Raw genomic sequence first — 16,966 nt, forward strand, 5'->3', positions numbered from 1 at the left:
TAATTCTTTGGTTGGCTACCCGTAATGGTTGGATAAATGAAGCGGAATACACCCGAGTTGCACCCCGAATAATCAACACGGATCACCTAGAGCGGTCCCGATTTGCGAGTGATGGCCAAGTAATACCGTATTACAACCGAACCAAGTGGGTCAAGGAACATGGACATAAAGCGGCTTTTAGAGCGGAGTTTGGTGATGAAGCGGAGTATGTGCCGGAAGAGATTCTACCACCGGGGCCAAGAAGGCAAAAAGAAGTACCTAGAAGGAAGGGGAAGGAGCATGCGGAACCGAGGGTGCAAGAAGAAGAAGCTCCAAGAAGAGACTACGGGGATTAGACATATGTGGGAGCCGAAGCTCAAAGGTCCACTTTTGACCATAGGTTTCATGAGTTGGAGAACTAAAACCGCCACGCTTGGGCGGAACAAAAGGCAATGTTAGAGCGGATGGAAGCGATGCAAGGCATGGAATGGCGAGAATCACATACAAGCAAGGGTGCTTGAAAGCAAAGTTAGATCGCCAAGATGAGAACTTGCGCAACTACGCGAATGGTCAAGGAATTCAATGACTCGACACACTGCCTCTATCTCCCGCAACCCCGGAGTTAGACTAAGCGAGATTTGCATTTCCTAACTCAAACTCATACAATTTTGCTTCTTTTTAATATTTCTTGCTAGGGCCTAAGATCGAAATAATGTGAGGACTGTTAGCAAATTGTATCTCGTTTGCTTTATCTTGCTTTATGATTATTATTTTTGTCATGTTTTTAGTTTTATTTTTAGTTGAGAGTTGTTAGTGTCGCCTCCACGAAACCCGTGTACCAAACTTGTGAATGCATGTGTTAGTAATGTGGCGAAACCTTTAATGATCATCAACCTTTGTTATCTCCCGTAATAAATGGCATAAATGTATATTTTTCATGATTTAGACAATTCTTGTGATATGATAAAGAAGTGCAATCTCCTATGACATGTATCGATGGGAACTGGGTGATATCGTTCTTTGGTTTAGAAAGTTTGAGCTTGATTAGTTTAAATGAGATGCATATGCATGATGTGCGTTTTTAGAGCAAATTGTGTGAGAGTGATGTGTCATTGTCAATTTTTGGACATCATTGGCATGAGAACATAGGAATCTAGATATAGCATAACACCACATCCTTATTAGTTTTGAGCATATTTGTTTCTTGTGTGTTGTGTTTGCATTCCTAGAACTTTCTCAGTGTCTGTTTAAAGTTACATCGTTGAGTAGTCGGCAACTAAATGATTATGGCAATTAGTAGTACCCATTTTTTTAAGACCACTTTAAAAGCCTACCCTTAACCACTAGATTACCCCCTTGAGTCTTAGACATTTTTCATTGTTTTAAACAACCTTTTCACCTTATCCCGTCAACAATTTACCTCTTTAAATACCCAGCCTTAACTTGAATAACTTACAATTAAAAAACTTGTAATGCTAGCTCGATATATTAGAAAGAAAAGTGAACAAGTGCCGAAAATATAAAACAATGCTTTGAAGAAAAGATAAAAAAACAAAAGAAAGAAAGAATAAAGAGAGTTGAGATATATAAAAAGAAAAATAAAGAAAAATAAAGGCATTTGGTAAAGGAAAGAGCACATTTGTGAAAAGTTCCGAGTTAGATCAATTCTAATGTTCGAAGCACTTTTGTTGTTCAAGTTAGGTTTTAGCCAAGTATCCAAATTTCCTACCCAAACTCCTAGCCAAGTTACAACCCCAATTAAGACCATAGGATAGTTGTTGATTACCGAACTAAGCAGCGGACTCCGGACTAAGAGCAAGCTTATGGCAAATGAGAAATTCCTTGAATTTTCTATTCTTCAACCCTAAACACTTTGTGTGTCAGAGTGCAACTTATGAGAATTGAATTGTTTTTGTCTATGTCTATGTTTGATATGCCTTTGTGTCCTTTTAAAGATGTTTTTGAACTAAGTTTTTGCATGTCCCGTAGATGATCATAGCGACTTGATTGCTCCTACGAGAACCTTAAACCAATGCGAGTGTAGTCTAATTGTCACCGGTGTATTTCATTTGCTATTGCATTGATCCTTGGTTGCATCACTAGAAGTTGTTGACACTTGATAGGTGCATTTAAGCTTGTTTATGAGAAAGTTCGTTTGTTGATGCTTATGCAAGTTTTGTCATGATTGGTAACATTGTGCTGTGTTGTGGTGCATTTCTTGCTTGGGGACTAGCAAGGGTTTAGTGTGAGGAGGTTTGATAGGAGTAAAATAGTCATAGTAATCGTGTAGTTTTCCAATCGCTTTACCATGTTTTGTCACACATTTATGAGTGTTTGGTATCTTATTACGTGTGTTTATGTTTTTAGAGAAGCGAAGCGTTTGTGGAGCTAAATTGGGTCAAAAAGTGGAAAGCATTGAAGACTTGAAGAGTTGAGAAGCTGAAAAGAAAGAATCGAGAAATCCTAGTTTATCAAAGGTCTCGATCGAGAAGCTCACTTCACTATGCTTCTCGATCAAAACAGTCAAGTAGAAAACGCCCGAGTAAAATTGCAACGAAGGTCTTGATCGAGAAGTGCCCCTTTAGTGAACTTCTCGATCGAGACACAGCTGGAACTCAGAAGACAAATCCTTTTGGGAAAACGAGCTTGACTTGGTCCATTTTCATTTTTGGCCCAACACACTTTATCTAGGATGTTTTTTATTTCCCTTTTTGTCAAGACTATATAAGGAACTTTATCTTATTTTAGGGTTCATCACCTAATTTTGCAAGACATCAATCAATAGTTGTAGCTTTTCTTCCTTTTGCTCTCAATTAGGGAAGAAATCAACATTGTTCTTGGTCTTCATACTCTATTTCCAGATTTTGGGATTGACAACCCTATTTAATGCAAGTTTATTATTGGAATCTTCATTTTATTGTTTATGCTTTTATTTCTCATACTACTTAAGGTAATCTTTCTAATCTTTAATATGCTTATTAATTGTTGCTTAGTAGTTAGTATTACTTTAGTTATGAGTAGTTAAACCCCTAGTATATAGGTTGTTATGATTGCTTAAATTGATTGCTATATAATTGTTTAGGGTTGTATGGGTTAGATTTTGTTGTGTTTATTAATCTTAATGCCTAGATTCATTTGATGACTTAATCTTTAATTAGTGTTTGATTTGTGAGGGCAAGAGTTAAACTAATCAAATAGACCTAGTTAAGCATAAGCTATGGACCTAGATGCACGAGAGTGATTTAGGGATAGTTGTTTGAGTTTGCGGATTAATCGGATTGATTGGTGTAGTTGACATCCAATTGTGCGAGAGTGAGTTGGATTTCGGCTTATCAATCAATTGTCGGTTCTTCGATTTCCGGCTCGAGAGAGCGGATTTGGATACTTTAGAATGGCTTGACCCAAACCAATACCCGTATACCGACCTATCTGCTAGGAATTGCCTTAGCATGATTAGCAACCCGTATGCGCTTTTTATCTATTGTTTAAATCCGTTTTAATTAATCATTGCATAAGTTAGTTTTCAATTATAGTTTAATTGTTGTTAATGTTAGTTCATTTTACTTATCAAAAACCAAGCAAAGACTTTTTCTATTGCTAGACGAATTATTATTCAAAGGAAAATTCATTATCGCTCAACCACTATGTTCGTGGGATTGATTCCGTACTTACGGATTACTACTAGTTAGCATTTTTGTCAACAATATCTAGACAAAAACAATCATTAGTTAGTCAGATTATAAATTATGAATGGTTTAGAGGAGAAGACTCTGTATTTTTGAGATGAAACAGTTGCTTCAACTAGAGACTACATTGTTCCAAATTACCTTTGTTGTTGCTGCTCCAGATATTACTGTTTGACAGAATGGTCGTCACAAGTTCACACTGTCATGTTACTACAACCATCTTTGTGTTTCAGTCGATTCTCAAGTCACAAGCGGTCCTTCAGCTGTTCCAATCTTCAACAATTCCAGATCAGTGGCATTTGCTTCCAGCAGCTATTTTGCAGGTTCTTCTACTATTCCTATTATTTCAATATTTGTGCTAGATAGCAATCCTTTTAGTTATACTTGGACTCCTATAACTCAACCTCGTGTAAATGTTTTTCTTTGGATTGCCTTCCATGCTGGTTTCCTTCAAGATTATTTCTAGCTCGTTGGTTCATCATTTATTCAAATATCCAGTTTTGTATTTTCTGTAATAATATAGAAATGCAAGACCATAACTAATTGCATAGTAGGAATGCAACCTCAATTTGGAATGCGGTTATATCTGAGATTGGAGTTGTTCAGGTTATGCCTTCTTCTTTTACGAATTTTGTCGCAATCCAAAATCGAAGATCGTGACCGATTAGAGAACGGGAATGGTTGCTCCACAACCTATAGCAAACCAAGAAAAACAACAAATAAACATGCAATAACCGATCAAAATCATTTATACAAATGCTCAAGGGCAACCGAGACTCCAACATTCACATTATGGCAATAAGCATAACATAAATAACCATTTCCTTCAAATGCCAATACTCGGATCAATCCGAGATTCCAACCTTAAGCTAACATTTACAACTTGCCCATAATGCCAACTAAATTTCCGAGCTGTAAACATGTTAAATGACAACATGACGTAATATTAATACAAACATAATACTAGAGTATGACATAATTAACTGTAAAAAAAATAAAGACGTCTATCTACTACAACGGTCTAAAAGGAAAACATTTACAGTAACTTCTTTGAAAATTTGGAACTCTTGGAATAAAATTGAAAGTCCACTTCTCACTTACTCAATAAAACTTGAAAGGGGGAAACAACAACGAGGATCAGTCAAAATTGAGTGACTCAATATGATTGCAAAATGATTATAAAACAAAAAATTGAAAACGTTTAAAAACATTTTTCACCTTATTTAAATTGCATCAAACACTAATGGAACCTACTCCTAAATTACATGGAAATCATTTTATGAAATCAACAACATATAATAAGTACAAATATGATATTTATGTCGCGTTTGAAAGCACACGCTCCACCATATCCGTTTGACTAGTCGGTTTGAGAGCATAAACTCCACCAGATCTGTCCGACCAACTCGTAGTCCATAAGTCATGACCTTTGAGAGCAATCGCTCCACCAAGTAGGCCTCTTTTGGGACCTCCGCGATCAATCGCTCCACCTGGTCGGTACCACAAGGATCCATACATCAAAACATCATTTTTATAAACCATAACACCAAAACACATATCGAATTCATACCCAATCATATACCTGATATCAGATCACACTGATGTACACGCAGTCTTATTTATGCCAATAGATAGTATGTTCTAAAGCATTTTTCGCGATAATTAAAAGTATTTCAGAAATAATAATTAAGACATTTTACTTTTCTAAAGCATACACATTTTGCAAAAATGATTAAAAGAAATAAATATAAACTCATGGACTGCGCTAAAACAGAATGAGCCCTAACCAAAAACTGGTTCCGCATCTCTGTTAGATTTCCTCCGAATTTGACGTCCTCAAGATAGACGAGACCATACCTAAATCTGGATTACTACAGCTCAAAACCATGCATCTTATAAGACAATAACATATAAATTACGCCATCAATTTTTTTTTATCTAAAACGATACTTTACTCAAAAACCAATAATTCTTAGATTTTTGAATTTAGCTTATGCTTCGACTTAAAATTTATTTTCATAAATATAATTCAATTTAAATATTTATAACTTCCAAGTATTCCTTTTCCTAATTTACTTTGCATCAAAACTCATGTTTTGATTGGAAACTCATCTCAAGGCCCGAAACGTCAAAATCTCGTAAAATGATTTCGCAGCCATAAAATTTCATAAATAATTTAATATTTTCAGAAATATTAATAATTTTATTTCCATCACAAAATATTACCAATAACCATTTTAAAATCCGAAAAAATTACATTTTCTCCCATATTCGTAAAAACCACCAAACTAAACTTCGGAGCATAACTATCGATTCAAGGACGTCTAAAACGAAACGAAATAATATTTTCATAGGAATATTATATCTTAACAGCCCCTTAACCAAAAATTAAAAATTTGTAAAATATACCAAAAAATCGCCAAACTTATCAAATATTACAAAATCAACCATAAACTTATTTCTGCCATAAAATTCACTAAAATCAATACAAATATAAAATCACATACAATCAGCCCCAAAATAACGTATAATCAATTTTTAATAATTTAATTATCAAAATTATCCCAAACTTTTCCAATGCTATAATTCACCCATAAGTTGGCACATAAAAAATTCTACCGAACCAAGAGTAAGATCTTGTCATTTTCATTATATATACGCTAATAATCACTCATGACCCCTGAATTTTAGGTTTGTGATCACTAGACCCCTTGATGTTTAAAAATGATCATTAAACCCCCTAATCTTTGTGGCTGCACTCACAAAACCCTCCAAGCCCGAAATATGACTAAAATACTTCAGGCGCCGTCTTTTTTGGTCAAATGTCATTCTTAAAAAAGAAATTGGCAGCGCCACTTAAGCTACCACGTCATCAAAGTATCCTAAAACTTAAAACACCCAAAACATTCCTAAATTTAATTAAATAAAATAAAAAATATTACTCAACCCAACTCAATCTAATCCAAACCACTAGGTATATCCATCCACCACCGACCACACACCGCCACCCAACCACCACCAAAAGAACATGAAAAACCGATCTATTCTTCATGAACGGAGATAAGTTCATGAAGAATGATATGCTCTTCATGAAGATTCGTTCATGAAAAACTGATCGTTCTTCATGAACAGACATGAAGAACATATCGTTTGTCATCTATTCATGAAGAACATATCTCTGTTCTTCAAAGAACAAATCATTAGAAGATGACCGGAGAAATTTTTGACGGTGGTTAGGTGGCGGCGGGCGACGGTGTGTGGTCGGTAATAGATGGGTTGACCGAGTTGTTTGGGTTAGATTGAGTTGGTTGGGTTATTTTTTTTAATTAAATTTAGGGGTATTTTGAGTGTTTTAACTTTTAGGATATTTTGATGACGTAACAGCTGACGTGGTGCCGTCAATTTTTTTTAAGGATGACAATTGACCAAAAAACACGTCGCGTGGAGTACTTTATTCATATTCGGGGTTTAGGGGATTTTGTGAGCGCCGCCACAAAGATATAGGGGTTTAGTGATAGTTTTTAAACATCATAGGGTTTAGTGATCATAGACCTAAAAGTTGGGGGTCATGAATGATTATTAACCCTATATATGGTAATAATCGGTTATTGACCGAACCTAATCGACTTATTCCTCTATTTTGGTTATGTTTTTTAAAGTCTCCAAACTAAAGATAATAAATTCTAAAAAGCATAGATTTAATAATTCATTATCTTTTAAAAATTATTATTAAAATGTCGCATCTTAATTACAAAAATTAAAATTATCCTTATGGGGACCCTTAAACTATATATCTTTACTCAATGAGTCCCTTGCGGAATTTGTGGGGACACACTTGATGATCCATTAAAAAAAGGGTGCAGTGTCATAAAAATTCACCAACTTTACATATTTTCTCAATTTAATAACGTTCTTTAAAAATTCTCATAAACATACACAAATTTTCATTTTTTTCAATTTATACACGTTGCTGACGTGACACTCATTCATTGATACAATTTGCTGAGGTGTAAGTCATTTTCAACCAATGAATGAGTGACACGTCAGCATCGTGTATGAATTTGAGAAAAAAATCACAGACTCAGATGAGCAAACATAAATTATGAGAAGTTTTAAATAACATGATTAAATTGAAAAAACGTGTAAAATTGGTGAATTTTTATGACATTAACCTTTAAAAAAATACCTTTTGACAAAAAATAAAATGCACATGGACTCAGACGAGCAAACATAAATTATAGCGACCAGTTAACTAAAAAACATATAATACAGGAGTCCTTGTATGAGTTTAGACTTTGAATAGTAATGATAGTTTGGTAGCATAACACGCAGATTCCGTGATAAATTTATTAGAGAACCTAGGGGTGAAAGATACACAACATAGAACAAAAATGAACACAAAAAAAAAAAAATCAGATTGGAGCTGTTGCTGCGCTAAATACATACTTTCATCTAACCTCTTCTGTACAATCATCTAATCTCAGTGGCATCAATCATGGTAAAGGGAAACAAATACACTTCATATAGATAAAAACAAAACGAGAACATAAGCCGCCGCTCGTTTAGCAAGCCATGCTGAACCATCTTACTCTTGAACTTGCAGCACCTTCCATAATGATCTTGGAAACACATTCTTGTTTCAGGTAAAAATGGGCAAGCCGTTTCTCCCATTGCTATACTTTTAGCTCGAGAAGAGCACATATGCTGGAAAAGACGGAGTTTCAGATGTGATACATGTCCTAAGATTTCTGAAATGTGCGAGAAGAAACCCCATGAAGAAGCCTCACAAACCCTAAGAAACTCAGCTTGCCATCTGAATGTCTTATCCAGTCTTGGAGAACCACATGAACTGGTACTGATGGACTAAGACCAAGCTCCTGAACACACAAAAAGAAAGATGTGTTAGTCATTCAAAATGGTATCACCGGTTTACTACCTACGGGAACTTCTCGAATCCTATATTTCGGCATTTTGTTTCCATTTTCGAAAACGCTTTTGAATCTCCGAAACTCTATATATATAACCTATTTTTATAAAATATTTTCTTTTGCCTTTTTCTATTTCATCGTTTCTTGTTATAATGTTTCTATGCAACATAGTGTACTACTATTTCTAATGTATAAAAGACTAAATGTCATCATTTTAGAGTTATCAGATTAGCATAAGTACAAACCTTTCAATAAAGAGTCCTTTCTCTAATCCCATTATATTACAAGGATTACTCAGCAAGTAACGATATACATTGTAGTGGTAATGAAGAAACAAAAAGCTATGGTCCATGGCAACTAATGTAGTTTTTTGCAGTAAAAAATGGAGATAGTTGATACTATTATAATGTAATAGTTCAATTAGCTACTTATAGCTGCACGGCAATGCATGACTTACAAATAACCGTTTGCCCATAGATGTGGAAATTTTAGACATATGTACAAACACAAGCCCCTCTGAGGGAGAGATATAGAGGACATACCGAGGCCAGTTCCTCGATCATAATAGGTCTATTGCCGTCTTTCTCAAACAGCTCATAGGCACGCCTTGCATGTTGCTCCCAGCCGTCCATTCCTTCTAGCTGATGCACGCTAATTGCAGCTGCACAAAATTCTTCAAAATCCAATTTTTTATATTGGAGAGAACTAACCTGAAATAGACAAGAGCAAGCCCTTAGATGACAGTTCAAAAAGATCCTTCTGCTCAAACTTAAATTTGAAAGCAGGGGTTAAAAATAATCTTTGCACTAATTAAGCTTTAACGTATTAGATTTGGAACATTACCATGCTTACAAAATCAAGGACCCTTGAATCCTTTGTGGCATCCGTGGAGTTCCTTATAACTGCCTGCTTATTCCAACATCATTTTCAGAATGTATGAAAAACCGCAAAAATTGAGTTGATAGAAAAAAAATACAAATCTGGGGTTCTGGTTCTAAAAAAAGCCCACCGTCTTGAAATTCGACATGGAGATGAATCCGTTTTTTCCTGGCCCTAATAGTGTAAATTGTTCACGGAGATAAGCTAGCTGAGCTACAGTTAATGTCTTTGCCAAAGCCTGTCATGGTAACATTACATAGAACAATCAATTCCCAGTAAAAGGATCAATGGTTTACATTAAGGACATAACAAGAAATAAATCAATTCATTTCACCTATCCATTGGTCAATTTGGCATTAACTACACCACTCTATGATTGTTAGTGGAATGTTCTAAATTTGCAAAGAGTTGCATCTTTCATACCTATACATGATCAGTCTATAATTTTTCCGTATCATAAATGATTTAAATATTTATGTCATTAGCAATATCACTTTCTCATTATTGATCAGGCTGCACTTAAACTTCCAATTTCCGGGACTAACAAACCTTAACACTCCCTAAGGTGGAGAAACTGCAAAAGTTCAAATTGTAGATTGCCAAAAACTATAGATTGAAAGCATAAATTTTTTATGTCACTATGGTATAGCTTACCCCCAAGGCAGATTTCCTTAGAGAAGAAGAGCAGATATAAGCTTTTACAAGCTTGTGTACTATCATATCTAATGGGATCTTTATATCATGATTGGCTAACCATGGATGACCTGGCATAGAAAACAGGCCGTTATAATTAATGTTTTTTAAAGTAATGGTGAAGTTGATAAACTAGGACAAATCAAAAGTCAACACCACATCAACTTACTCAGGGCCTGGGCAGCAGTCAATCTTTTACGATAGTCCTTGTTCAGTAACCTCTTCACAAAATCTATTGCCTCAGGGGATAAAGAAGGCCAAGGAGCTTCATCAAAACTTGGATCCGCTTTGAGAACAGATCGAAAGATGCCAGATTCTGTCCGGGCCCAAAAGGGTCTGCTTCCACATAGAATGATATAAGCAACCACACCCAAACTCCACATGTCTGCTTCGGTTCCATATGATCGATGTAGAACTTCAGGAGCTACATAATACGCACTTCCTACAATGTCATTCAACCTTTCATCTGCAAAAGAATCAAATAGTCAACTTCCAGTCCATTTTGCGGTCAGAAATGGGAGGATAGCTTAAAGAAGTATTTCTGACCTGGCTTTACATAGTCAGACAGTCCAAAATCAATGGCTTTCAATGGAGAATTATCCTCTGTAGTACTGAATAGAAAGTTCTGCATAAAAATATAGCACATGTAATATATCCATAATGTAAGAGGAAATGCAACTCGGAAGAGCATTATTAAGAAAAAAAAACTTCTAATCTATTGTATCATTCGTTCAAAATCACAAGCTACAGTACATCATCCATAGTAGTGAAATAAACTGATACAGGAAATTAAATGAGTGAACTGGCTGTTAACAGTGATGTGGAAGTCGCAGGTCCAGACCATAGAACAGAAGGCTCCACATATAGAATTCTCTAGAATTCACACTGTGAGAAGTTTCATGCACTACTGATCTGAGTCCTAGAAATAACCTGCTTACCGTTACGGTATTTTATTGAGGAAGATATGTAGCATGACCAGCCACAGCCAGAAAAGGTGGTTTCTGACTTTAGTAGCAAAGTTATGCTCGTTGCAGGGAACAAGATGTGAAAAAGTCAAAATACGAAACTAGAAAAGGGCATGTGTATAGTGGAATACAGCATGGATGCTCTAATCCCGTGAAAATCACATGTCCCAATGTCTAATCAAAAATTCAATATTAGTAGAGAGTTTGGTTCAAAAAGATATCGATCATCAGTTCAACATTACATCTCAAATTGGAAATTGTTCCAATTGTATCAACCTGAACAAAAAGGTCTCGTGAACTACTCTTCTAACTATATCTCATCAGAATGATCTTCTATAATCTACCGCTTGCATCTTGAATTCGTCTATTTTCCAGGTTAGCAGTGGACAAATGGAATTTATAACCATCACATGGATCAACTCCAAGAAAAACACATTAAGTTTAGCAAACAGCAATAGTCACAGCACTCATAATTAATGTATAGAAACAACAGAATTTGTGACAGGTTGGCACAACTTGCATGCAGATGATTAAAAAACTTTCAGGAAAGAAACCAGGAACTTATACTTTATTATTAGAATCATATGAAAACAATTTTTGTTGATTTAACTACCTCCGGCTTGAGATCTCGATGAACCACCCCTTGGAGATGACAGTAGGCAACTACACTTAGTATCTGAACCATAACCACCTTTGCATCTTCCTCAGAGTATTTACCACCTCTAGATAGCATAAAATAAAGATACCCAATTAAAATGTCAGACAAGAAGCGGGAATTATTCTAGAAAATAGCTTTTCTAAGTATATTACCTTGATAGAATCCTATCCAATAGCTCACCACCTTTGCACAACCTAAACCAACATAAACGGATGGATAGTAAGTTCGAAAAATTTCAATTGTACTACTTCATGCTTTGACCAAATCAGAATCTTAAATAGCAAGTCTTTGACCAAGCAGCGGACCGAACTGTGAGTACTTCACATATTTTAGCCATGATTTCATGGATAAGGGATGTGCATCTTTTATGGGCATACAGAGTAAAACAATAAAAAAAAAAAACACTTGATCCTAGTCCACATAACTTCGATATTTTACAGAATAATCAAAATTAATTTCACAATTAGCCAACATGGTCACTTTTAAGAAAACAAAACCCAAACTTACTCCATCACAACATAGACATTGTCTTCATCTTCGTAGGCTTCATAAAACTGCACGAGATTCTTATGCCCAGTTAGAGCTCTCAATATTTGCACTTCTCGTCTAACATCCTCGATGGCAATTGCAGTTGTCATCTGCAAAAAGAATTATTCATTTACATGAGAATCAAACAAATCATTTATTCTTTATCAAAGAGAGCTGAAAAAAGGATGATATTCAGTCCTACATATTGGTGATCAATGTAATATCAGATAATCTAGTAAACTTTTATTTTAACCAATGCCCCAAAAGAATTAGACATGAATAGATAGAAGTTAGCCATATATGACATTTCACTTGACATGAATTCGAGCAACCGTTGGGCTTCCAGATTAACATGATATTATAAGACTCAACCACGGGAGCCTTCCTCATCATACTAAAGGAACAAACACAGTTACAGCAACAGAGTAAACCATGAAGTCACCTAATAAACTGCAGACTAACTAACAGTCAGTAGCATATATATGACAAGCAAAAAGACAAATAATTCACCATAAAACTAAATATAACAAGAGAAAAAACAAAAAATTCATTCCATGACACAAAGATGTCAAACTAGTCTATAATAGAACTCAGTAATTGTTTTACTATAAAAAGAATGACACTAGAGCTAGGTAGTTGACTCTTCATTCAATCAACTTTTCCGTTTCGGACACATGTCGGGCACTTTGGCGTTTAGACACGGAAACTTCATTTTTAACATAGGAAACCGTAAAATAACACTGTTTTGCTGTGTCCAAGTGTTGTTTTTCCATGTCCGTTTCCGCGCTACCTAGCACTAGAGAAATGAACTTAACCTTAAAATGAAAATAAAAATAAAAATGAGAAACACCAAGAAGTTGAGAACCGAACCTTAGACTTGGGAATAACTTTAACAGCAACTTCCTGGCCTTTCATGCTACCTTTCTTGGCCTTAGCAGAGCAAGTGTACCCAAAATGACCCCGACCCACTTCTTCACCAAGTTCATAATGACTCACAAACTGATTAGAATACCCAAAGTTTTTGTCCAAACCAACGTCACACTCACTACCTTCAGGAATAGAGGCTTCATTAGGCTTAACAGAGCCATGCCTCCTAGCAAGCAATGCACGAATGTGCTTTGCAGGAGAAGGAGGAGGGAACGGCCTCTTGAAAATACGCAGTGGAGTGGAGCTGACACTTGATATTGCCGGCGAGTTCTTGAACAGACTTGGTAATGGACTTGGACTATAAAATGGAAATTTAGAAGCTTTACTTGTCTGTGATTCTTGTGGCTCACCTTCAGTGTGACTGTTTGATGATTCATTTTTGTGGGTCTCAATTGGCTTTCCATGGCACAATCCCATTGACAAAAATAACTGAAATCAAGAAAGTTTATGACTTTGAAGAATTGGAAAAAGTAAGCTTAAACTACTGAGCATCAAAAACATATCATGTGATCATTAAAGAAAAAACTGAGAATTACCCAGAATTGATAAAGAAATTCAGAAGGAAACCCAAGAAAATAATTTGCAGATTGGAAAGGTAGGGAACTCTTGTAAAAGAAAAGGAATTATACCTTTAATTGATGAAAAAAAAGGGGTGAGAATTGGGAAGAGGAAATAAAATATGAAGAAGAAGAATAATAAGTGAAGAAGAAGGAAAAAGAGGGAATGAGATTGAGAAGAATAATAAGAGTGAATGCAAAAGCATAGCAAAAGTAAAGAAAAGATGCTTAGCAGAGGCTACAAGGAAAAAAGACTACAACAAGGCTTCCTCTTTCTTTTTCTTACTTTTACTAAATTTCTTTCATTCTTCTTTTCTATATCAAAAAAAAAAAAGATTAACTCATCTTAAGGTCCCTAAACTTTATATTTTTTAATTTATATGATCTTTACATTTTTATTTGGTCTTATCTGGTCTATAAATTTTATATTTGTAATTTATCTGATCACTAAACTTCTATTTGGTCTTATCTAATCCATGTATGTTGATTTTTTTGCTTATTTAGGTCCTACATGGATGAAAGTTCAAGAACTAGATAAACTAAAAAATGTAAAGTTTAAGGACTAGATAAGATCAAATAGAAATTTGGGGATCAAATAAACTAAAAATATAAATTTCAAAGATCAAATGAGATCAAATGGAAGTTTAGGGATCAGATAAACTAAAAACGTTAAGTTAAAAGACTTTAAAATGGGTAACCCCAAAAAAACAAATTAGTAAAAGAAAAGATTTGGGTATGTGGGGTCAGCAAACACTAACCCAAATCGAATTAATTGAATCAATAGATCTATTCCAGTTAATTACTTCGGGTAAAGGTTTTCTAATAATTTTATAATTTGGCCGGTTCGATTCGATTTATGAATTTTTTTTAATTTTGTATGGTCAAGAGTTTAAAATTTTGTTAATTAAACCGATATTTTTATATATTTGATTTGGTTTAATCGAATTAACCGACTTATCCAATCTGGTGGACTTTAAATTTTGAAAATTTCAGCTTTTTGACTAAATCGATTTTGATTAATTTTGTTAATATGGAAGTGTGAGCGGAGCAGGATTTCAGGGCGCTCGCCTACACTTATAGTTGACCTCGGTCAGGTTAGTTATAAATGAAGTCATCATCTAACTCGGCTAACAAAAACCTTTTATACCGATTAGATGTCCTCACACGCCTATGGATGAGGAATCGTGTGTCGGAGCAAAAGATCAGGTTCATGTACACAGCCAAAACTCTTTGTAGACACCTATTTACCGGAAATGTAAAAAGTGATAAAGGATTGAAACGCCAATGATAATTTTTAGAGAAATTTGTTCGGGTGACAAGCTATCGATTCGTTTGTTTGAATTCAAGTAAACATGATCAATGTATAGCTGCAAATTTGAGGAATTGAAACATAATTAGCCATAAATAGTTTATAAAACTCCAAAGAGATTGTACATATAAGTCTAGAAAGTTGACTAATTGCAATATTTTAAAAGTTCATGGGCCAATTTGAGAGTTTGACGGACTAAAATTGACCATACCCAAACCTATAAGGTTCCAGAAGTCTTTTTTAAACACTTTTGGGCACCAAAATCAACCTAGACACTCTTTACTTAGCCACCGAGCCTAAATACGGGATTAATTTATAAAATAGAGATTTAACTAAATTCTAATACTAAAACGTTATCACTTCACACACTTGCATTCAAACAAAACTCTAACATTTCAAAAACCTAACATAATACAAACTATAGTAAACTCTAGGTCCCCCTCACTCCAATGAATAGACCTTTAAAACAGCCTAAGTAGAGGTCAGAAAAATTGATCAGACCAATAAATATTCAAACACCAGAAAACAAACACAAACCCTATAATTTCTTAGGGTTGGCCGAATCCCCCACACCACTCACACACAAACACTAGTCACTAAAACAAGACGCTTTAATCTCTCAAAGACGCCTTATAGCGCATTGATTCGAAGTTGGATTCCACATCTGGATCATTAGAAAACGAGCCAAGGACTCAGAACGGTACTTATGAGGACATATAGCTTCATATCACTCCATTTACTATTTTTATGCCATAATTGCTATTTTGGTATGTTTTAGGATGCATGCTAAGGTATTTTTAGCTGTTTGTTTTTTCATAAACTGTCATGACTGCTGTTTTTAATGCTATTGCCATGTTTCCCATGAGAAATTAATAAGAAGCATATTGAGGGCTGTTTTAATGCATGTTAAAACTCAATTCTAGATTTCATTTGATTCTGATATGTAGAAAGCATGTTACAACTATTTTACGCGTTTGCTTGCCATGAAAACTCAGTAGAAATACATTCTTTAGCTGATTTAGGATGTCTTAATAGATTTCTACTGATTATAGTGCATGCTAATGTGTTTTTTTTGTGCATGTTATGGGTGTGTTTGAGTGTTTTGCATGAAAACCGAGCCAAAACGACGAATCGACGACCCCCCAAAAACTAGCGCCACCGCCAGTCTAGAGTGCCGCCGCCGGCAGTATGGATTGGTGCCGCTGCCACTCCCATTGGCGCCATGTTCAACCTTTCCTAGACCCAGATTTTGATTCCCAGATCTTCCAGCCCCCGATTTGACCTTGTTTTCGTGTTTCCAGGCTCATTTGAGCTCGAAACTGGGCCCCGTTTGAGCCCACATGTATAGATATAGTTGTAATTTTAAAATACCCGCTGTAGTGGGCCTTCCCCAATTTAATTTGGGTCTCAAACCCCAAACCTGTTACCTGTCAAGCGAATCGGTTCCTGAAGCCCATTATCGACGAAACCAGCCAGTTCTAGAAGGGATTCTGGGTTCATTTAAACTTGGAATTGACTGCGGTTCAAACCAGTGGAATTATATCGACGAGGCAAAGAACTTCTATGTTCTGCCCGAGCTCCGGTTCTGACCACACCGACATTCTAATCGCATCAAGTGCCAGGCACTGAAGTTGACGAGGTTAAATAGTATTTTCTAACCTTGAATGTTATCGCATGCCCATGTGTATGTTGAACTTGTTTAAAACGCTTTCCAAAAGCATGCCAAATCCGAATATTAATAAGCGAAAGGACTAACCACGTTAACTTAATAAATCAAAAACATCAAATCCAGTAAATCACCTAGACATCTTAGGACTGCTATGAAAAATGTAACTAGAGGTTGTATAGGTTATTCAA

The 16,966-nt window shown here is 35.4% G+C and overlaps 1 protein-coding gene across 1 annotated transcript; it reads right to left on the bottom strand.

The window, feature by feature from the left end:
• Positions 1-7,891: 7,891 nt before the first annotated feature.
• Positions 7,892-13,866, bottom strand: LOC126676816 (CDPK-related kinase 1-like). The gene is made up of 11 exons (XM_050371106.2): positions 13,187-13,866; positions 12,296-12,426; positions 11,941-11,982; positions 11,744-11,852; positions 10,712-10,790; positions 10,335-10,631; positions 10,127-10,236; positions 9,603-9,710; positions 9,437-9,499; positions 9,136-9,303; positions 7,892-8,542 (listed from the first exon to the last, which is right to left on the bottom strand). Exons 1-11 carry the CDS (start codon positions 13,658-13,660, stop codon positions 8,405-8,407), a joined length of 1,719 nt encoding a protein of 572 aa, XP_050227063.1. The 5' UTR covers positions 13,661-13,866; the 3' UTR covers positions 7,892-8,404.
• Between the last annotated feature and the right edge of the window lie 3,100 nt (positions 13,867-16,966).

Source organism: Mercurialis annua, linkage group LG4 (assembly GCF_937616625.2).
Source record: "Mercurialis annua linkage group LG4, ddMerAnnu1.2, whole genome shotgun sequence".
Classification (NCBI taxonomy): domain Eukaryota; kingdom Viridiplantae; phylum Streptophyta; class Magnoliopsida; order Malpighiales; family Euphorbiaceae; genus Mercurialis; species Mercurialis annua.